Source organism: Rhipicephalus microplus, unplaced genomic scaffold (genome assembly GCF_043290135.1).
Source record: "Rhipicephalus microplus isolate Deutch F79 unplaced genomic scaffold, USDA_Rmic scaffold_16, whole genome shotgun sequence".
Taxonomy (NCBI): Eukaryota; Metazoa; Arthropoda; class Arachnida; order Ixodida; family Ixodidae; genus Rhipicephalus; species Rhipicephalus microplus.
Genome location: NW_027464589.1, coordinates 5,650,390 through 5,674,621, shown reverse-complemented (window position 1 = coordinate 5,674,621; position 24,232 = coordinate 5,650,390). Strand labels below are relative to the sequence as shown.

The 24,232-nt window shown below is 47.6% G+C and overlaps 1 protein-coding gene across 10 annotated transcripts in view; it reads right to left on the bottom strand.

The window, feature by feature from the left end:
* Positions 1–24,232, bottom strand: part of LOC119166653 (uncharacterized) — a 288,262-nt gene that overhangs the window by 153,886 nt on the left and 110,144 nt on the right. For 8 of the 10 annotated variants that reach the window (XM_075883322.1, XM_075883325.1, XM_075883329.1 and 5 more), the window contains 2 exons: positions 13,489–13,594; positions 5,166–5,180 (listed from right to left, as the gene is read on the bottom strand). In XM_075883322.1, coding sequence (XP_075739437.1) covers positions 5,166–5,180; positions 13,489–13,594 — 121 coding nt within the window. The remainder of the gene's footprint in view (positions 1–5,165; positions 5,181–13,488; positions 13,595–24,232) is intronic. The other 2 variants (XM_075883323.1, XM_075883332.1) reach the window with 1 other exon arrangement.

Sequence of the window (24,232 nt, the reverse complement as noted above, 5' to 3'; positions counted from 1 at the left end):
AACCACTGTCGCAGGGTTCGGTGACGGTGTTAGGCCTATCCGAAGTCGGAGCGTCGGGGCGTTGGTCGGGGGCGACATCGTCGTTCGCTGTCGCTTTGCTGTCGCTTTGGGAAGCATCCGACGCCGTTTCCCTCAATACTTGTGGCGAGTTCTGAAATTTCGATTATCTGAACTGCACTTCTTCGGGCTTGCCATGACGCAAAAATGCAGAGAAACGCAGAAAAACTCGATCGCGACGTCCGAGGCTTCGCTCTTTTGCCGGAGAGATAGGAGGGGGAGGAGCGTGGAGCGCACCGCCGTCCAATGGCGGCCTCACGCTGTGTGCCGCGATATTCAAAACGCGTGACGTACGCGTTGTTTTTCTCGTTTTTTGTTTATTCTGCGTGAAGGCACGAGACTGGCTACTAGTGGATTATGAAGGATACGGCCTTCGCAGCATACGTGCACGATTGCAAATGGCAGCCAACGCGTCGTTTTCGCGACAGGACGACGCGAACTTCGCCGTTTTTCGCCACTTTCGCGCATTTCTCGCGTCACCGCTGCCCACTTGGAAGCATTTTTTGATAATTTCTCGTGCGAACTTCAGCTTGATATTTTCAGAAGTAATAGATTATAGTCCAAGGATCCCAATACAGCCGGAAAAAAAAAGCGAAAATTTTCCGGAAAACCGCGACTTTTCGACCCGCGTCTCCCCTTAAGCACCGAAGTTGAAGTGCTGCGGTATAATTTTATGAAATTTTTATTGCTGCGATGAAATTGCTGACGGATTCCCTTTCCACGCGAACGCGCGAGTTGAAACGAAAACGCTGCACGACGGCAGAGGGCTTCGAACAGTAATGGCTTCCAAGAAGTTGAAGAATCTCGTCCAGTGTCTTGTCACTGGGCTTGGCGAGCTTGACCAAATTGCGGAGCAAAGCATACGTTTTCTGCCCGCAGCAGCTGATGAACATGGCAGTACGCTTGTCTGGGGCGACATCATTCGCCAGGAAAAATGCTTGAAGCCGGTCCAGGTAACAGGGCCAGTCGTCTCCTCCCCCCCTCGAACGGCTCGAGATTGCCAAAACTTGGCATGGTGAACAGATGACAGAGCGGTGCGAGAACGAAGACTTACATGAAACTTCCCTTCATCCTTGTCGCCAGTTGTTACATGTGTAGATTAACAGATGGCTGGGTGGTAGTGATTAACGTGAACAGTGGGCCATCAGGCCCGCAAAGAACATGAGAACATGCTGAACCCTTTGCCCAGAACGAACTCTGTGTTTATTTTTTCCAAAACGGCCACCCACCACTGTGCCAGGATTGCACAGCTCAACATAACTATCAGCGCCGCGTGGGGGGCTGCATTTGGGCTAACATTGCAACAACTGGCTGGCTGCGTTTATCAAATTTTCAACAGCATCATGATAGAATCGTCCAAATTTCCATGTAGTAGCAACAGTTATAGCGGACCTTCGTCTACCTACCAATATCCGATGTGCCTACTCATGACAAGAGAACTGGCATGGTGCCTCTCCCAAATAAGACCATAGCCTTAACACTTCCACCTTGGCAGCGGCTGCCACCGCCCCCACCTCTGGAACTAACCAGTGCAACTGATGCCACTGAGGTCGCACCAGAGAATTCACACACACTTCACAAAAAGCTGTGCGTGCACCAGCAGGGGGTATAAGATGGGGGCGACCCCTCCTTTGACCCCCCCCCCCCCAAAGAGCAAGCAGCAAGCATAGTCAAAACACAATGCATTCGTTCCCAGCCTCCCTGCCCCCTGAAGGAATTCACTTGTCATAGGTGTGCCCCCCCTTTCCCAGTAAAGAAATAGTTTTTTTTTACTGGGGGGGGCACATATGATAATAAACAGTCATTCATATGGCTTTAGCGCCCCATGACAAGGACGCCAAAGAGACACGCACGCACTGCTGTAAAAAACAATTTTTAAAATGAAGACCCGTCACTAAAATACCCGTACCAGTGTCTACAAGAGCAATAGCATTTACGGCATCTACGCACACACACGCACGCACTTTTTTTTATCATCGCAGCAGAAGGACAATTTGCCCATCCAATGACAGCACCTATATCGGTCATATCAGCTAGTTTCCCAGCTCATGTGGGGAAGGCGGCCGATGAAGCAGAGATGGCAAGCAGTGTGATTGTGTCAGAGGCTGAAAAAAGTTGCAAAATCTGCTGGGCCACTCCTGCTTAGAGGGTGGATGACAGGTGTAAAAGTTGCCGTTTTTGCACACAAGTGGGGTGGGTCAAAAAGCACGGTGCTTGTGGCTTGTGGCAGCAGAAGTGATAAATATGCCTTCGGAGGCTGCATGAGTAGCAAGCAGGTAGTTCTCAGTTTACATAAGTGGGAGTAGAGGTATGTGAAGTTGGCTAGTGCTCCACAGAAACACGTCATGACGCCCGAGAGTAGTTTCCTAGAATATGCCTGTTGGTGTTGTGTGGTACTCCATGGTAACCCACCAGGGTGATGATATCTAGCAGTGAACATAATCTGTGGATAGAGACTCTCAAATATGCCTCTTCACTTTGCAGTTCACACTCGACGCAATGCTCTAACATGATCTCTTCTGTCCTAACTCCTCTCAATCTACCTGATGGACAATCAAGAGAATTTCTTTGCAAGGGCCAATGTCCATACTTGCAATGGTGGAGACAATGTCCAAGTGCCTGAAATTGGCCAGAATGCTCCGGGTCTTGAGAGTCTTGAATGTGCAACACTGCTGCCTGAACTGGCTTGTAGCATAGCACAGAAATACAGGATGAACCCAAGCGCTTGTGCTCTTTCTGTACTTCTTTGTCCCAGTTTGTTTCTGTGTTATGCCACAAGCCAGTTTATGACGAACCAACAAGCCTATATTGGTACTCTTGTAGGCTGCCTAAATTAAGAAGGAGTGCCGGGCAACATGAGCTTTACAAGAAAGCATTTGCTTAGCTTTCTTTCCCTATGAACTCATGTCCCCAAAGCAAGCCTTCAATTCTCAAACAAATTTTTCCCAAATGGTGATCATTTCCCAAGTGGTGAGTACAATTCTTGAACCAAAGCAGCGCGATACTTCTAGTGAGAATGCTACGTTCACGGGTTTAACAGGCATACTCTACTCAGGATATCTCACTTTCTTAAAGTGTACCAGCCACACCTCCACTTCATCTGTTTTACTTGAGAACTTGCGTGGTTCAGGCGTCCAGTCATAACGTCATCTTTGTGTGTGGCCAGCTTGGTCCAAGGCCATGGCACTAATTGATGCAGCGGCATTGTCCATCAGCATCCCTGCTTCAGCGTAGGTCATGTTGAGGTTTTCTGAGGGTAAATTGGTCTGCTTATTCAATGGTTTACTGTGACTGCATTGTCCAGAGCATCAGATTATCTAGCACCTCCAACAAAGCTGTTAGGAATGTGATGGGTTTATTGAAAATGTGAAGTGCTGGAGAAAACACAAGGAACTTTCGCACACTGCTGGTCAGCAATCCCTCGAACCAATTGCTGTTCTTCCTTTTTCTTTCGTGCTCTTTCAGCGCTGCATCACAATACCATTCTCGTGGCCCTCCTTGTGCCTCCAAGCAAACTCAGTGGTCGGGCGCCTTCAGCACAACTGCTTGGGCAGAATAAACATTGGTCAAATGGTGAACCGCACAAGCGAAGAGTGCGTACGCAGATTTTATAGTATGGTTGAGTGTCTCATTTCAATGACACAATAACAGCAGCATAAATGGAGAGTCACTGAATCTCACCAGTTACGCATAAACACACACACACGCACATAGGGTGGCCGTACTTTGGCAGTGACATCACGTGCAACTGTGACATAACACAGCAATGCCCAAAAATCAAGAACTTTAACTGAGTTATGCCATCTGTGAAAAACAACGAAGTATAAGAAAATAAGCATAGTATTCTGCCATGCATTTATGATGAAGGCGCAACTGCCAGAGAACAAAGCACTAGCCTAGTACCCATTAAAGTGCCCCTCACCAAATTTGACAATTTTGAGCTGACAAGCACAATGTGTAGATGAGGTGTTCACGATGACGTCTGCTAAAATTTGCAATGCTATGCGCCGTGAAAATGGGTCAAATTTCAAGATGAACGCTGCTCCTCCTTCCATTGGTGGGCGCACGCCCTGAGAATGAAGGCATGACGTACACGAATGAATGGCTCTACATACACGACAGTGCAGGGACCTTGGTCCTCTACGTAGACCACTGTGCTCTGAGATTTCCTACAGTGGCACGCGACATGGCAAAAACTATTTAACCTGACATGCGTAGTTTATGTAATTTGTTTCTTGAAGAGATAAATAAAACTCTAGATAAATAATGAGACGTAATAAGGGAATGTGAGAGTCTTTTTTCCATTTTTCTCCCATGAATTGAAACGAAATGCGGCGCTAATGTGTTGGCGTTTCGCATGTGTTTCTGTCCCCGCGGTCAGCGCATCGAGCAGACAACAATCGTGGAACGCTTCTACGTGTTCGCGAACTCATTGTGCTTATCTATTCTACTGCCATCAAGCCAGCGTTTTCAAACCATCCTGCAGAAACAGGCAATAAACAACGCTGGTCAACCAAAAAATAAAAAGCATGCTTGCTTGGACAGAATTGGGCTTGTTCAGGCAAGTCATACGCACGCGACCTCTTGGTCCGATGCCGGAGAGGGTAGGGAAGAGATTTGGCTTGCGAAGAATACGGGAAGGAGCGACAAGGGATTTGAGCTGAGCTCGCCTCCTCTCGTCCTAAATACGCGCCGCTTCAAAAAAACGGTTTTCTCAGCTCCTAATAAACCGACTGGAAAAAAATTTATGTGGCAATATGTTCCTCATCGGCCACCTAACAACTTCCACAGTCTAATATTTGGTATGGGACCTGGTGGGTCACCCTTTGGGGAATGCTTGTGTAGGTGAGCGGCTCGAATAGCACAAATGCCATGCAGGCCCCAAAAACATGATTTTCTCCCACATTAGGTGCTTACCTGGCACAAAACAAGCAATACCAGATAAGTCGACGTCGGTTTGACATTTTCTTTTGGTCTCCCTTCAAATATTTGCTCGGGTATTGACAAACTTGTTTTCATTTCTTAAATTTGATGTCTTTAGCTAGCAGTCATGTAAATATGTTGTTAGTTGTAAGAGAGCGAAAAAGTAAAGAGATATAACTTCTCACCAGAAACCCTCACGCCTGAGGTTCCACAGCCAAAGGTATGGAAGGCATCCGGATAGAAGAGAAGACGGCCAAGATGTGGCAAAGTGTCAGAGATAAAAGAAAAAGAGAGGGTTGTAGTTGCAGACACCAATGCCCAAATTCTGTTTCATGCATAAAGCAAAAAATAAATATTAGCCTAATTGAGCCACTGCAAGGCAAACATTTCTCCCATGTTTAACAATTACCCTGGTCTATGCTTATTGGCAGCATTTTTTCTTGGGACGTGCAAACCAGTGTTTCATCGCGGCTGGGTAAAGAGGCAAGCCCTGATACAGCTTGGGTGAGGGCCAGTGTTGATAATGAGGCTTGATGGGGCAAGTGCCCCTTTTCAACCCCCTGCCGATGCCCATGGCCTGGTCCTGTGCTTGCTGCCATCACGTTATCCCCGCAAATGTCTTATAAAGAACTGACACAAAAATTTTTCTTCTAGTTTTTTTCTGCCACACTAAATACTCTCTAATCCCAACTGGAAATCTTGTTTCCACGATCGTGTGACAGTTAATCATTTAAGGACACTGTCCCAGTTTTGTGTTTAAAGAGTGCCAAGTGAAGAAGCACCTAGAATGATTTTCATATAAATATAGCTGGCGACGAAAGCCGACGAAACCGTGTTCACGTGCACACCACATGGGCAACTCTTTTCAATGCCTAACCTCCCTGTCCTTTAGCTTATTTCTTTCCTCCTTTTAAATGTGAGTTCCCTGGGAGCTACTGTAATCGCTTCCAGGCTGTTGTAAAAATGTGTTACCCCCCTCCCCCCCCATAAAAAAAATGCAATGTCAAGGTAAGGGTGTCAGCCTTTTATTACCGCAAAACGCCGAGCAAGCGCCTCCTATGGGGAAGGATACTCTAAAGAGATTTGGGAGAGAGCCACTTGCTCGGGTGGGTGTGCTCGCTTGGCATTTCCCGGTACTCTACAAATTCATAAAAAAGAAGTGTCCTCGTTGAAAAGGTCTGCTAGAAGAGACGACTCACAAAGATCATAGCAAATAGCAACACAAACTCATGTTGCTGATGGAATTTGGTTCTTTAAATTAAGATTAAGTTGGTGTCTATGTCATGAGATGATGTGTTTTTAGTGAATTTATGCAAGACATATCATTAATTTGATTTTAAATATGTTCCAGACTATATTAACTGTTGATATTTTGTAGAACAGACATTTTTTGTCCACACAAACATACCCCACAATTAAGTTATCTCGCCATCTCGCCATAAAAAGTTTGGTCAATACTCCTTTAATCTCAGTACTTTTTTAGTCAGGGCTTTACTGGGCCCTGTAGGGTATGATGAATAAATAAATAAGTAATAATGGCCACCTATCTTTCTGGCTCCCTGTCGAGTACTGTCTTCTCCTGTCATGCAGAACATTCATCTTAATTGAACAGCGGTTATTCTCCCTTCTCGCCTATATTATTCTCTGTTATTCTCTCTGCCTATAACCGTTTCATTTTAGTTTAAACTAAAATGTCCTTAACAGGCATTTGTTTGACACTATCTGCTCTCATTTTCTTTTTATGGCTCACTTTGTCATCCTCAACTGAAGTTAAATTTTTTTCATTAGCCTCCAGGTCTTTGCCCAGCAGATATGTGCTGGCAACATGCAGCTGTTGTAACCTTTTTTTGCAGGACATCGGCAAACTACAATTTATGAGCTGAGAATGCCTACACTGCACCCCATTCTTACTTTCCTAGTTTCGTGGTTCGGATGTGCAGTCACTACTTGTCTGTTCACCCCTTCCAGTGCCTTGCTACCTATTGCAAGGCTTTGTTCTCTTAGACTGTTGAAAATACAGCAGTTTTGTTTAAATCTGTTAGAAAATGTCCAACCTTTTGAAAACCGGTGGCATGATACTATACTCAACCAATATCATTGAGAACTAACAGACAATAATGCCAAAGACCACATAGGGGATGTTATTAGAAGCAATTATAATGTATATGTGAAAAAAGAAGGTCGCAGGTTTGGATCGTACCGGTGGCAAGTTATCAATTTGTTCACTTTTCTTCCTTCCCATTTACATGATAATTACTCTTAATAACATCCCCTATAATTTCTCTGGTATTACAGTCTCTTACTTCTCATTAATATTGCATCTAGCAGAAAAAAATGGGCTCTTATATTTACACTTTCTTTTAATCATAGTGAGGGTCTCGTTCTAAATGACTTGATGCCTTGAGATGGTATGCGAGGTATTATTGATCAGCTGCCATCTCATGATAATGTCACATACTATGTGATGCCAAACAGGCAAGAAAAGAGGGTTCCACATTCGCCGTAATGGCACTTGACGACACTTACTGAAGCTCCCACATATATATATATACACCCTTCGATACTGTTATGGGAAGGAGACTGACTCAGAGGGGTAGTCACCAATCACCGATGTATTTTATTTTTATTTATTTATTTATTTATTTATTTATTTATTTATTTATTTATTTATTTATTTATACTGTCAACCCTCACTTGAGGGTCATTACAGGGAGGGAAGCATAGGATATGGAAAGTAAATAGACATTGATATTTTCAGCACTTTGAACAATAACACAATAGCATATTCATTGCTCGGCAAAGTAAACATCAAGAGCACATTCAAATTTTTTAACGTCAGAATTTTCAACAATATGTCGCGGCAATTTATTCCACGCTTCTATAACATCAGGGAAAAAAGATTTGCGATTTACAGCCGGTTAGGCGAGCAGCGCCCGCCACACAGATTAGCTCGTGCTAGTCTATCTGCTTCGGCTTCTTCAGCTCAATGCACTGGCACGTAGCATGACCCCCGGCGGCGGAGGCACCGTCCAAGTGCTTTAAAGGTCGTTATCTGACGCATTATTGTAGGGCTTGATCCACGAGATGTGTACGATATCACTGGGCGATATCAAGAGGAGACATACGGCTGATGATGTCAGTAGATGATGATGGACAGATGGGGCTGATCTCGTAGGTGACAGGTGTTACTTGACGCAATATACGGTAGGGTCCCGTGTAATGAGACAGAAGTTTTTCGGATAGGCCCAGCCGACGATGAGGGGACCAGAGTAAAACGAGGGTACTGGGAGCGAAATGTACGTCTCTATGTTCCGCATCGAACCGACAGCATTGGTTGGTTTGCGACGCCATCAGCCGAGCGCAAGCGAGCCGACGTGCATGATCGGCTCGCGCAATCGCGTCGCAGGCATACTCGCTGGTGGACGAGGTGTGAGCTGAGATGACTCTGTCCAGTAGTAAAGTCTGGTCTCTTCCGTACAATAAGTAGAACGGGGAAAAGCCCGCTGTGTCGTGACTGGATGAATTATACGCGAAAGTTGCGTAGGGTAAGGCAGGTCCCAGTCTCGGTGGTCAGGCGACACGTACATAGCGAGCATATTTGTTAAAGTGCAGTTAAATCGTTCCGTAAGGCCGTTTGTTTGAGGGTGGTAAGCGGTTGTCAGAGTGTGTTGCGTGGAACAAGAACGCAGAATGTCGGCGATGACTTGGGATAGAAATGTTTGGCCACGGTCTGTGAGAAGCTGTCTCGGCGCACCGTGAATCAATATAACGTCCCGTAACAAGAAGTCAGCGACGTCGGTTGCACAGCTGATCGGTATAGCTCACGTAATAGCATAGCGTGTAGCGTAGTCTGTCATAACGGCTATCCATTTGTTTCCCAATGTTGATGTGGAAAAAGGACCAAGCAGGTCTAACCCAACACGGTAAAATGGTTCTGCGGGTATGTCAATTGGTTGAAGATGGCCAGCGGGTAGCAGCGACGGTGTGTTACGACGTTGGCATAGGTCACATGTGGCGACGTATCGGCGTACCGAACGATCAAGGCCTGGCCAGAAAAAACGGCGCCGGACGCGCTCGTACGTGCGGGATACGCCAAGGTGTCCAGCCGTGGCAGCGTCGTGAAGTTCGGTGAGAACACAGCGGCGCAAATGCTTAGGCACAACAATGAGAAGGTTGGGCCCGTCTAGTCGGAAATTGCGACGGTATAGCACACCCTTTTGAATGACAAAGTAGCGGACGGAAGCATCATTTGTGGAGGATTCCATACGGCTGATGATGTCAAGCAGCTCTGGATCACGCCTCTGTTCTTCCTCAATATTAAGGAAGTCGGACACTGACAAGATAGAGTTCTCCGTGGGCTCGTCAGTGTCCTCAGGATCGTCGACAGGGTACCGGGAGAGGCAATCGGCATTACGGTGTAGGTGGCCAGATTTGTAGACCACCGAATAGAAAAACTCTTGCAGGTGCAAAGCCCAGCGACCAAGACGGCCTGATGGATCTTTCAGAGAGTTCAGCCAGCAGAGTGCGTGGTGGTCGGTAACTACCGAAAATGGGCGTCCGTATAGATAAGGTCGAAATTTCGCCGCCGCCCATACAAGAGCCAAGCACTCACGCTCTGTTATCGAATAGTTACGTTCAGGGGCGGATAGGAGGCGGCTGGCATATGCAATAACGCAATCATGGCCATGTTGTTTCTGAGCCAGCACTGCACCAATGCCATGCCCACTTGCATCCGTACGGATTTCCGTAGGGGCAGCAGGGTTGAAGTGTGCCAGAATCGGAGGGGTAGTGAGAAGAGCGACGAGAGGCGAGAACGCAGAAGCCTCTTCGGAGCCCCATGAAAACGGGACTTCTTTCTTGAGGAGCTGCGTAAGCGGCATCGCTATGTGCGCAAAATTTTTCACGAAGCGTCGGAAGTAGGAGCATAGTCCGATAAAGCTGCGTACGTCCTTCGCAGATCGTGGTACAGGAAAGTTTTTGACGGCGCTGATTTTTGCCGGGTCTGGTTGTACACCGTTGGCGTCTACTGAATGGCCAAGCACTGTGATTTGATGGCGTCCAAAGTGACATTTGGACGAGTTGAGCTGCAGGCCAGCACGACGGAAGATTCCCAGGGTGGCTGAGAGGCGCTCTATGCGAGTTTCAAATGTTGGTGAAAAGACGATGACGTCGTCCAAGTAGCACAAACAGGTGGACCATTTGAATCCTCTGAGCAGGGAGTCCATCATTCGTTCGAAGGTAGCTGGAGCGTTACAAAGGCCGAAGGGCATGACCTTGAACTGATATAGGCCATCTGAGGTGATGAATGCAGTCTTTTCACGGTCCATTTCATCTACCTCTATCTGCCAGTAGCCGGAACGAAGGTCTATGGAGGAAAAATAGTGGGACCCATAGAGGCAATCAAGCGCATCATCTATTCGCGGCAGAGGATAGACGTCTTTTCTGGTAATTTTGTTTAGGTGTCGATAATCCACACAGAAACACCATGCACCGTCTTTCTTGCGGACTAGCACTACAGGAGAAGCCCAAGGACTGCAAGATGGCTCAATGATGTCCTTGGCGAGCATTTTGTCGACCTCACTTTAGATGATGTGACGCTCGGCCGCCGACACCCGATATGGACGCCTATGAATAGGATGCTCATTACCAGTGTTTATGCGGTGGCTCATACCGGTAGCTTTCCCCAACGGACGGCCGCTGATGTCAAAAACGTCGATGTAGGACAGCAGAACCCGGTGGAGCTCATCAGTCTGCTGCGGCGTTCAAGTTGGAAGCGATCATCGAAGTAATAGCGCTGTCGGAGCAAGTGGCAGACTGATGTTGAGCGTGGGGGTCAGAAGGGGCGGTCATCGCGAAAACATCTACCGCATTGTCTTCTAAGGTGCAGAGAAACGCCAAAGAGATCCCTTGTGGCAAAACTTGAGGTGTCAAGCTAAAGTTGACAACTGGGAGGCTCGTAGAATTTCCTGCAACGGACAGAATGGTGTGCGGTAATGTAATGCCACGGCTTATGAGAACATCGGTGATAGGGGTCAGAACATAGTCACCGTCGGGAACTGGTGGTATTGAGACGAGCTCTATGTAGGTCAGTGTCTGTGGAGGGAGGCGCGCGTGTCCCGTTGTGCAGAGGCGACTCGGCCGTTGTGTAAGAGGTTCTGTTGCGGGCAAGTGTAGACGAAGCGTACTGGTCGAACAGTCTATGAGGGCAGAATGCGCGGATAGGAAGTCGAGGCCTAAGATTACGTCGTGGGGGCATTTATCAAGGACGGTGAAGAGAACAACTGTGTGTCGATCCGCAATGCTCACACGAGCGGAGCACATTCCAACGATAGATGCTATTCCACCATCCGCAACACGGACAACTGAGTGGTCGCAGGTGTGAGAACCTTCTTGAGCTTGCGGCGAAAATCACTCGTCATCACGGAAAGTTGGGCGCCGGTGTCGACAAGAGCAGTGACATGTACGCCGTCTACTTGTACGTCTATGAGGTTCCGTTTTGTCGGTATCGTCAAAAGAGGATTTTCGGTCAGTCCGAGCGATGCAGCGCCACCTCCGGGGGCTGCAACGCTTAGTTTTCCGTCGGAGAACCTTGTGGGAAGGCGGGGGAAGATGGTCGGCGGAGCTGTGAAGAACGAGACTGGCGACGTTGGGGGGATGGAGAGCGGAAGTAGCGGTGTTCAGAAGCAGGTTCCTGAGCGAAATGGTCGCGGCTGGTCTCATGGCGATAGGCAGGACGTGCATAGAAGGGACGAGAGGACGGTTGTGCAGGAGGACCCCAGCGACTTCGGCAATGGCGAGAAATGTGCCCGATTCTGTGACACGAGAAGCATATCGGCTTGTCATCGTGTGTTCGCCATGCGGACGGATTACGGAACGTTGAGGGAGAGCCGGTCGAGAAGGGACGTGCAGGCGTGTATCGGGGCTGGTAGTCGGTGCGGGGAGGCGGTGATATAGAGTGAATTCCCAAGCTGGCTATTTCCTGCCGGACGACTGCTTGAATGAGAGGCAACGTAATTGGCGGAGAGGGGTCAGGGGACGTTTTTCCCACCTTAGCTGGAGCAGCCGCTTCAAGCTCCCGCCTGACGATTCGCGTCAAGTTGTCACAGGTGTCTGGTGGATGATATGTGTCGAGACACGAGGACCTCGCAGTGGTGTTCGGGAGGCGCTGGAACTGATGGGAGATGCGTCTGCTTTTAGCTTAATGGAACCGGCGGCATTCTTGAATGATCGCATCAACAGATGACACATTGTTGAATACCAACAAGTTGAACGCATCGTCGGCGATACCCTTTGGGATATGGGCAACTTTTTCAGGTTCAGACATATTTTCGTCAGCTTGGCGGCATACTGAAAGGACAGCCTGAATATAACCGATGCAGGACTCCGTGGAAAATTGTGCGCGAGTCGACAACTCATTTTTCGCAGCTTCACGACGACCAGAGATGTTGCCAAAAAGCTCACGGATCTTTGCCTTGAAGCTGTCCCAGCTTGTTATGTCATGCTCGTGGTTATCAAACCAAACACGAGGGGTTCCGTCGAGATAAAAGATGACGTTTGCGAGCATAAGAGTGGGATCCCACCTGTAAGTGGCGCTGACGCGTTCGTAGAGGCGTAGCCACTGGTCGACGTCGGAACCCTCGCTGCCCGAGAACACGCCGGGGTCTTTGAGCGCGGGAAGCGTCACGAAAGTTGTTGCGGGCGCTGGGTTGACAGGTCGGGCAGAAGGGGGAGCGACCGGAGAGCATGTAGCCGAGTCTTGAGTGGTCATGTTGTTAGCTGCGAGGGAGCGTCCGCTTCGGAGTTCCGTGGCGAGGACGGGGATCGCACAACTCCACCAAATATGTTACGGGAAGGAGACTGACTCAGAGGGGTAGTCATCGATCACCGATGTATTTACAGCCGGTTAGGCGAGCAGCACCAGCCACACAGATTAGCTCGTGCCAGTCTATCTGCTTCGTCTTCTTCAGCTCCATGCACTGGCACGTAACAACATGTACAGAAGAATGACCACCACCAAAGCTCAATGGTAGGGCATCAGACACTTTATTCAAAGGTCGCAGGTTCGAATCCTGCAGGTGGCCAGTTATCTTTTAGTCCACTTTTCTTTCTTCACATTTACCTAACAATTACTTCTAATGGCATCCCCTATAGTTTGCCTGGTATTATTGTCTTTTAGTTCTCATTAATACTCTATCTCCCAAAGAAAATAAGAAAACTTAAACCTAAAGAATATTTACACATTCTTTTACACACAAGCAAAGAATTCGCATTGTTACTGCCACAATAATCCTGCAGTTCTTTAGTGCCGTTTATGCACTCTGCACAAAATCATACATAACGTAACTATCCACCAGCGTGTGATATCAGAGCATGATGCTGTGTGGGGATTAAAAAGATCTACAGATGCTAACCGCCACATATCATTGCATCCATGTTGTAGCCGATAATCCCTTCCTCGATCCGATATGGCACTGAAATCTTTTCTTTGACAAAAGAAAATACACTCACCAGGAGGCCGATAAATCTCAATGGTTGGCTTGGGTGATTTGTTGGGCAGGCCAACTCGACGAGCCAATTTGGCAGTCTCCGTTCGCCTCATAACGTCCTCTTTAAACTGTCCACAAAGAAAAATAATAAAGGACACCCAAATATTAACCATTTTTGGCATGGCTGAAAGTGAGTATGTGTGCACCTGCACAAATGGTAGCATTTTGTGATGGGTTCAATTTCGTGCTGACAATGCAGTGCAATAAAAATGCAAAGAGGAAGTAAAACGCACCTGTCACTATGTATGCAGTCAGTCATGCAGTCACGAATCAAGTTTGCTGGAACACCAGCAGATGAAAGTAAAACAAATCTAAAATAGACAAGTGTTCACCAGAACAATGTCCCATGTGACAATTAACACATTACACAAGTACTGAGTACACCCACACTTGAGTACAGCTTGCAGTTCTCAAGCACGATGTCTGCCATCACCTTTCAATACTATGAAAGCTATATTGACACCAAGTATTCATGAAGATCTACATACACAAAAATTGCTGCTAGTTCAAGTCATTCACCAACTTGCCTTGTTTATGCAGATGTTAAGTACCGAAAGGAAGCGAAAGCTTTCTTGCGATTCATCGTTTCCAACATGAATCAGCGTTCGACAACACAAAGCTTGGTATCATCAGTATAACATGGCGCGGCTGTAGCTATCCTGAAACCTTCTATACACGACTTTTTCTACACATATGACCTAAACACATTGCCATTTTTTCGGGCATGTTGGTAAACATAACTCGAAAACATTGTGTTGTCGTCTCTCTTGCGTCCTTGTTTCTTAGCTCTCAATATGTCTTCGATACCTAAAAACAAGTCCCTTAGGTTTTTCCGCTCTTGCTTTTTCTTTTTCCTGCTTGTTGGTTGCTGTTCACATCCCGTCTACATGCACAGGTGCATGAGCTGTGATCACATGAGCTATCTTTTCTCATTTTGCAAGCTTTCGCATGCCAGGTGAGAATATTCTTATTTTTTTGAAGGGAGTGAGGGGTCACATTGTCGTTCAGTTTGTTTTATCACAGTGCGGACTGTTTTTCTCATTCCCAGCAAATGTTCGTCTCCACGCCACGAAAAACAGCTGGATGACATTGGAGAAAATGCAAGAATGGCTGTAGAGAGTCTGGGACCCAAACGTCGACGACATTCAACGCTAATGTTGTACCAGGTGCCCATCCATAAGACACAAACCGCCACAAATGTCTGCAAGGATTGAATGATTGATATGTGAAGTTTAACGTCCCAAAACCACCATATGATTATGAGAGACGGCGCAGTGAAGGGCTCAGGAAATTTTGACCGCCTGGCGTTCTTTAACATGCACCCAAATCTGAGCACACGGGCCTACAGCATTTCCGTCTCAATTGGAAAAGCAGTCGATTCGATCCCACGATGTGCGGGTCAGCAGTTGAGTACCTTAGCCACTAGACCACCGCGGTGGGGCTGCCTGCAAGGAGTACAACACCGACGTGCTTTATGTGCTTGTAGGGTGCACAAGCATCCTGCAGCGTGCTGACGTGTATTTAAATAAGCCATTCAAGTTCACATTGTGGTGTTTGTGGGAGCAATACAAGAGAAAGCGCAAACACCGAAAAGAGACTTGAAGAAACCGCCGCGGCAACATGCGCTCGGTTTCGTTGCTGAGGCATGGGCCACTGTACCTGAGGGGACAGTGGCATGCTCTTTCAAGAGATGCGGCGTTAGTAAAGTGCTCGATGGCTTGAAGAACAGCGATCTGCACAGCGGACAGGCCGATGTTGGAGCTGTGGTGCCAGGAAACCGCGACGGAGTTCAAGCAGAATGCTGCGACCTGTTTTTGAAAACTGATTTGGAGGAGTCTTTCAATGGTTTTGATAGTGATTAAAAGCTAAAACAAATATTGGGCATAAAGTTCACTTTAAAATTTTATTTTATGTTAACTGTGTTTTTCTTCGCTGGTGCAAAAGTTTTTCCGCCATCAGAAATTTCGGTGTTATTCCAACATAGTGCCCTCACCCCACTTTGATTGATTCGTGGGGTTTAACGTCCCAAAACCACCATATGATTACGAGACGCCGTAGTGGAGGGCTCCGGAAATTTCGACCACCTGGGGTTCTTTAATGTGCACCCAAATCTGAGTACACGGGCCTACAACATTTCCGCCTCCATCGGAAATTCAGCCGCCACAGCCGGGACTTGATCCCGCGACCTGCGGGTCAGCAGCCGAGTACCTTAGCCACTAGACCACCGTGGCGGGGCCCTCACCCCACTTTGCAGGCAACTTCGACTTCATTGGAAAGACGGGTGCTTGCACATAATTTTATGATGGTAAAAAAAAAATCATATGCTTTTGAAGTCGCAAAACTAAAATACCCATAGGAAATTAACTTAAGCTAGCCTGGAGCTATACAGACTTCCTGGTATGACATCTCATACTTTGTTGCTGCACATAAAGGCATATCAAACAGAGCCCACCAATAACTTACAACAAGAAAACATTTTACAATGTGACAGATTTAAAAATGTGCATCAAAAGCATGCTGCTTTAGAGAAATGCATAAGATGGCAAACCCACTCTTGAGTGGGCTCACTCACATCTAGCCGCAAGTAAGAGCGAATCCCACTAACCGAAATTTCAGCGAGTCTGCAATTCAGCGAGTCTGACGAGTCTGAAGAGAAATATTTTAGTAAGTCTGAGTCCAAATGAGTATGGAAAATTTTAGTGAGTCTAACTAAGACTGAGTGAGCAAAGGCAAAGTATAATTTTATGAGTGAGCTTGAGTTCGCTAAAAACGATTTCCTGACCCTGTTCCACACCATGTGGGACAGGGTCATGCAACTGCCATTTTTCCAGCAGACCACCCTTCTGCAGGCCAACCCTTCTTTGTCCCCTTGCTCCAACCATGCCAAGATACCCTGGATGTTTCACTCTAACCGACCATCCCGACCAGAATGCCTACCTGTTGTATCGCCGCAGGGGCATCGTCCGACGCAGACAATGGGCGCGTTAGTGCCAGAGCGCTGTGAAAAACCTCACGCTAGGCGAAGAACCGGAAGGGGACTGTTTATTCTGAGAGAGCACATTGGTGTGTAACAATGGTTGACAATATCTCCATTGCATGGCGCTATGTGACACATCCCATCAAAACAAACTGATCGGACGTAATGAAATGCCCTACACAACATCATCTCCCCCTAGAAAGGAAAGGAGGTGTAAGCTCTTGTGTACTTGTACAAGAGAACGCGAATTATACAAAACTAGTTCCACAGTAGATAATCACAGTTGTTTAGAACATTATAGAGCGGCAAGGCACTGAAACTTCGACAAACAGTAACATGCATATAAGATGGATTAGTAAAATTGCAATAAATCTTTGATGCACATGAGAATTTGGCATAATAGTTGAAAGTATTGTCACAGCGTCGTGACGTTGACGAAGGGAGCAGACTGCAGGTTGGAAACGAAACTGTTTATTCAGGTCGAACTTGTGGCCATGCAAAAAGAACGTCATATTACAGCAGGGCACAGGCCCTGATAGCAGCGAACAGAGCAGCGGCTGTCGATCAACTGACAAGTGGTAAAGCGTGTGGGGATTCGTACACCTCTCATCGAACATTCCAGCGTTATCACTAGCGACGTAGGTTCCAGAATAATCTGAGATTCACGAAGTGGGCGCAATCTTAACAAAACAATCTACTACAGCCTGGAAGCTTATCTGACACCACAGGTGCGGTTTGTGCTGAACATAGTGGAACCGGGCGATAATAAAACTTGTAAAAGGAACGTGGTATTGCCTCCCTCTGAAAAAGGCATCGTCCTGATGCTTTAAAAGAAGATGAAAGTACGAAAATATTGTAAGAAAGTACAAGCAATAAATTACAATACAGCAATAACAAAAACAACCAAATACACTGAGTTTGTTAATGTGCAAAAAACGTGTTGGAATTGAAGTGTCACGCTTATCACTTTTTGGTTAAGCTGAAGCCAATGCTCCTATCTTGTGTTTCCCTTACCTTGTTTCCACTTCTCTCTTTTTTTACCTTGTCTTTATACTGCAATGTACACGGAAAATAAACGCCCATTCATACCAGCTTGACAGCTTGTGTCTATCGCACTTGCGCCAATGCACAGTGCTCTACTAGCGATGTAACAGTGGCGACAAAAAACGAAAAGGAGACGCCTGGGTTCAAGCAGGACAACAGCTACGTGACCGCTCGGAGCGACAAATCGGCTATGGCTCGCCAGCAGCTGCCTGACTTCGACGAGGAGGAGGACAACTGGAAGGCATATGTTTTCAAGGGTGAAGCATACTTTGAACCATGGGCGTGACGGAGTCGGCCAAGAAACGAGCGTTTCTAGCAGCAGCCTTAAGTAATTGCACAGTCCAGATATTAGCAGAAAGAGTAGTAACCAAGAAGCCTCATTTTTTGAAGTACGACGAAGTGGTGAAAGCTTTGGACAAGTTCTTTGATCACAAGCGCCATGAGATAACAGAAAGTTTCCGCTTTTGCAACCGTTGCCAGCTGGTTGGTAAGTCTGTTCAAGAATTCATTACCGAGATTTGTTGCATTGTGGACAACTATGATTTTGGTACCATGCTCGACTGTATGCTACTGGATAGAATAATGTGTGTCGTCACATCGAGTGCAGTGCAAAAACAGATGCTGATAAAAAAGATCTGACTTTAGAGGACGCTGAAACAATGGCACTCTCCGCAGAAACTGCAGATAGTGACGCCCAATAAGATAGGTGGAGAAGTGTCAGTGGTGCTAAAAATCAAAGAGCAGTCATCCATGAGCAAAGAGGCATGTGCTGAATGTGAGCATTGTGGCAGTCCAGGCACAATCGCAATGCCTGCCGTTGGAAAAATGCTCATTGTTTTTGCTGCGGTGGACGCCGTCACCTAGCTCGCAAATGCCAGAATGAGAAAGTCGCAAGGTCTCGAGCTCAACAAGCATCCTCAGGAATACGCAGCGGAGTTATGGCTGTCAAGGAAGAGGAGACAGATAAAGGCGCAGACGACAGTTTGCACATCTAGACGCTACGATCGGCACGAAAGGAAACTGCTAAGCCTCAATACTACGGAACTTCTAGTCTGGAGGCGTTGACATACCAATGTTAATTGACACTGGTCCGCCGGTTTACATCATGCCCCGTCAGCTTCTTGAGCAGCACAAGAATGCTTGGCCTCTGCTGAAGCCATCATGAACAAAGCTGTCATGCTATTTGGGAAAACTACCAGTTGTGGGAGAGCTATTGTTACCGGTATCGTACAACGGTACAACGGTAGAATGTCCTTTGGTGGTCCTAGATTGCCCCGGTCCAAGTTTATGTGGCCGAGACCTAATTTATCTTCTGAGTGATGGGGCTCCCCGGTTCTCAGTCTTTCAGCTGTGCCGTCGTTGGCGCAGTCATCTACCACTACGCAGGTCCTTGCTGGTGTGATCTCCAAGTTTCAGACGTCTTCAGCTCAGGACAAGGCCTCATAAAAGGACCTGCGGCGCACCTGCAACTGAAGGCGGGAGCCATGCCCAAGTTCTGTAAGGCCCAATCTGTTCCCTTTGCGCTACGCGACAAGGTATCTGAAGAGCTTGATAAGTTGGTGGCACAGGGAGTGTTGAGTGCCGCATTCCGAATGGGCTACCCCCATTGTATTGGTACTCAGGAAGGACGGCACCGTAAGCATTTGTGGCGACTTTAAGGTCACCCTAAATGCGACCTATGAGCTGTAACAGTATCCATTACCAGTAATCAATGACATGTTTACATCCTTAAACGGCGGCAAGCATTTCAGCTTGTTGGACTTACGGGACGCATATAACCAAATCCCACTTGATGATGAATCACGCCAGCTTCGCGTTATCAACACTCACAAAGGTCTTTTCTGTTATACAGATTACCTTCCGGCATTGCCTCTGCGCCAGCCATTTTATATTCACAAAGTGGGTGTAATCTTGACAAAACGATCTACTACAGCATCGAAGCTTCTCTAACACTGCAAGCGCGGTTTGTGCTGAATGCAGAAACTGCAGAAATGCAGAAACCTTGTCGCAACCTTGCCAGGCATAATTCAGGTATTTCGTAAAAAAGGCCCATGCTTTCAGTGAGCTCAATCTGTTTTGATATAACCAGCAAATACATGTTATATCAAGCATGGGTATGTCCTAAATTGCTACTGCCAACTGATTAATGTTGTAAACAACTTCCCTCAAGCTAATAATATTGTTACGGTGAGATGCCTTTATTTATGAGAGATGATGAATGCGAGAGTCCAGGGATCTGGTAGATCACCGCTCGTGCCCACCTCGTTCTTCTCTTCTTCCACCCGTCCCCTCAGTATCGTAGCGATTCCCCCTTTGAAGACGATGCCCACCGGGTGAGTTAGGCTTCGTTTCGATGATGATAGCGCTTTAAACGTTCGACATGAATGACGTTGGTCTTGCAAGAGCGGCGGCCAGTTGACAACAGCCGAGATATCACGTATGTGACATCGCTGAGACGTTCCAGGACAACAAACGGACCAGTGTAGTTGGCCAGAAACTTTTGGCAGAGGCCTCGCTTGTGAAGCGGCATCCAAAGCCACAGCAAATCCCCTTTCTCAAACAATACGTGCCGGAGACGTCTGTCGTAATGGTTCGTTTCTGGGAGACGAAAGTTCGAAGACAGGCGATGCGCCGGGCCTCTTCTGCACGGCAAATGGTTTCGGCGAGAGTAGGTTTATCAGTCTCGGAAAAAGGAAGAATAGTGTCAAGAGCTGTGCGGGGTTGGCGTGCGTAGAGCAGATAAAATGGACTGTATCTCGTTATTTCGTGCTGTGCAGAGCTGTAGGCGAAAGTTATAAATGGCAAGATCGCGTCCCATGTTTTGTGTCCGGAATCAACATACATGGAAATTATGTTGACGAGAGTCCTATTAGTTCGTTCCGTCAAACCATTAGCCTGCGGGTGATACGGTGTAGTGTGACGGAAATGACACGAAGCGAGACGAAGGAAGTCTTCAACTACATCGGCGACAAATTGCCACCCGCGATCACTGATGATGACACGGGGATATCCATGGCGTAATATAACGTGCAACAGCATGAACTGTGAAACTTGAGTGGCCATTGCCGCAGGAATCGCCGCATTTTCGACGTAGCACGTGAGGTGGTCAACGCCCACAATAATCTATCGGTTGCCGTTAGTTGATCACGGAAAAGGGCCGAGCAGGTCAACACCGACGACGTCAAATGGTGAACACGGGGGTGCTATGGGATGAAGTAGTCCAGCTGGCGGAGTTGTAGGATGCTTGTGGCGTTGACATTGCTCACAGCTCGCAACATATGCAGTGACACTTTTAAGCATCTTCGGCCAGAAGAAGCGTTCTTGCGTGCGATAAAATGTCCTAGAAAAACCCATATGGCCAGATGTTGGGTCATCGTGCATTGCTCGAAGTACGTGTTGTTGCAGACTGGTAGGCACAACTAGAAGTAGGCAAGAGCCTACGCCGGAATAATTCTTTTTGTAAAGAACGCCATTCTTTACGACGAAACCACGTTGACCATTCGTTCCGGAAATAAATAAAGAAGCGAGACTGTTGTCACTGCATTGCTCTGCTCGAAACGTTGTTAGGTCAGGAAACGGAGTATCCACTACTCCCAAATATTCACCAAAGTTGTCAGCGTCACACTTGGTTGTCGGAAGGGGAAGCCGTGAAAGGCAATCGGCGTCAGGATGACGACGACCACTCTTGTAACAGACTTCAAAGTCGTGTTCTTGCAATCGTAACGCCCAACGAGCAAGACGACCAGATGGGTCCCGTAGTCCAGTGAGCCAACATAAAGAATGGTGGTCCGTGATAATCGAGAATCGGCGTCCATAGATATAAGGGCGAAACTTGTGCACGGCGAATATAACCGCGAGACATTCCTGCTCTGTGACAGTATAGTTTCGCTCCGGTTTACTTAAACAGCGACTGGCATAGGCAACGACGTGTTCAGCAGCTCCATGGCGTTGGACCAAGACGGTGCCGATACCTACACCACTGGCGTCGGTATGAACTTCTGTGGCAGCAGACGGGTCATAGATGCGAAGTACGGGCCCTGACGTAAAAACAAACTTGAGTTGCGAAAAAGACGACTCGCATTCCGCTGACCACCGAAAAGGTGCGTTCTTGTCGAGTAGGGACGTCAAAGGGTAAGCGACGTCGGCGAACTTGGGCACGAAGCGACGGAAATACGAGCATAGGCCCAAAAAGCTTCGCAACTCTCGTACTGACTGAGGTTGTTTGAAGCTGCTGACTGCAGCGACTTTCTGGGGGTCAGGTCAACGCCATGCTTGTCCACCAGGTGACCAAGAACGATAGTCTCACGGCTGTCGAAGTGACACTTCTTAGAGATCAAGGAGAGCTTAGCTTTCTCAAGGCAGGTGAGAACAATGTCTAAACAATGGTTGGGCTCATCGAATGTACGGCCAAAAAATATAATGTCATCCAGGCAGCAAAGACAAACTTCCCACTTTAGTCCACGTAATATAGAGCCCATGAAGCGCTCAAACGTGGCTGGAGCATTGCATAGGCCAAAAGGCATTACATTGAATTCAAATAGACCATCTGGGGTAATGAAGGCCGTTTTCTCTTTGTCATTTGGGTGCATGGGGATCTGCCAATAATCAGATCTCAAATACACCGTGGAGAAGTACGATGCTGATAGTAAACGATCGATGACGTCATCAATCCTGGGAAGTGGGTAGACATCCTTTTTAGTAACAGAGTTGAGCCGTCTGTAGTCCACGCAGAATCGCCATGTACCATCATTCTTTTAGACAAGAATCACAGGGGCAGCCCAAGGGCTACACGACTCTTGTATGACCCTTTTCTTTAACATTTCTTCTACCTGTTGAGCAATGACCTTGCGCTCCGCAGATGAAACATGGTATGGTTTCTGGCAGATAGGGTAGGCGGATCCTGTGTCAATCTCGTGGCGAGTACGCGACTCGGGTACACTTACTTGCTCTTCATTCGGCGCGAAGTGAAATATAGTAGCGTGTTTCGCAAGGACTTTGACCAAAGCTTGACGTTTTTCTGATGATAGCGACTTGTTTATCATACTCAGAAAGTTGGCTTCAGTATAGTGCGTTGCACGAATATAATCTACGCTCACGTCATTTAAAGGTGCTATAAAACTGTTCGCGTTTTGTTCAAAGGAGGAGAGTCGCAATCCGCAGGGTAGCATGACAGGTTCATTTGAATAGTTCGACACCCATAAGGCTGATCGTTTATCACTGATCAACAGAACACAATGTGGAACGAGCACATTTTTCTTGGCGCAATTGAGAGGAACGGGCTCCACAAGAACATCAAACGTGCCGGCGTCCGAGGCAGAGGCGTCCACGCGTACGTTCTTCATCGAGTTGGGCGGCAAGACAACATCCTCAATGACGGTGATAGATCATTGACAGCGTTTGGGATAGTCAGTAAATGCCGATAGCATAATCTCGCCAGCACCGCAATCTACAGTAGCTATGCACTCGCATAGAAAATCGATCCCCAAGATGATGTCATGGGTGGAGCTGGTCAGAACAGCGAATTCAGCCTTAAACACCTTGTCGCCCAAAGTGACACTAACAACACACACCGATTGAGCACAGCGTCTCTCCACTCACTGCATGAAATTATGCACAACTGTCCCAGCAAAACATCACTTTATGTCCTAGCCGCAATTTGAAGCTAAGACTTATCACTGAAACAGCTGCTCCAGTATCTATCAAAGCCATAGGAAGTCCATCAATAAGCACGGGGACCTTATTTTGCATCATAAAAATGGGTGGAGGCATAGGTGGATGTAGTGAAAGATGTTCGGCGACTTCACCTCCATTGGCCGCACCACCTAGTTTCTTGGAGGCAGGGAGGTGACGCGTCGACCAGGAGGCGGGGAACGGAACCGGCGTGTTGCGAGGGGCGTTAAGCTTCGCTAGGAGGAAGGAGAGTCCTTGCCTGAATTCCAGCGGAAATTGCGTCCCACACGTGTATCACTGAGGGTGGTTTGCTGGAAGCCGTCCCCAACGCACGCGTCCCGCATCGAGCGCATACCACCGCGCCAGCGGTTTTGTCGAGAAGCTGATGATCCCTCGTAGTAGCGCTGCTGGGCGCGACGCCTCTGACCACAGAATCGAGCCACATGTCCACGGAGACCGCAGTTATAGCACACAGAACCTCACGCACGTCGCCGAACATTCCGCGAGGCGCCATGTACCCACGATCGTCCCACGAAGACACCATTGTAGGTGGTTGGCGGGAGGCGTTCTGGAAACCACGGCGATGATGTAGGGTGTCAGTTGGGGGCTCTGGTGCTCTTGATTGGGGCACATGATATAGCGTGGCATCAACGGCAGCACACATTGCGTCGTATGGCAGGGAGGCGTTGCTAGCATGTGCCCTCGGCGGGTTGACAACATCACGTCGTCCAGGTTCCTCGCGTACGATTTTCCTAATCATCGAGGCAAGATCACAGGATGATGTTGGAGGGACGTCAACACTTGGAACGGTGGTGACGTTGGCAAGTCTACCAAATTTGGGAGTGATGCGCCTAGCCTTCAGGGTCTCGAACGCGCAGCAGTGTTGAATTACGTCCGCTAGAGACGCCAAGGTGTCCTTGCCGATGAGGAAATTGTAGACGTCCTCAGCAACCCCTTTGAGGAGACGCCCAACCTTGTCATCTTCTTTCATGCGTGGATCTACAGACTTGCACAA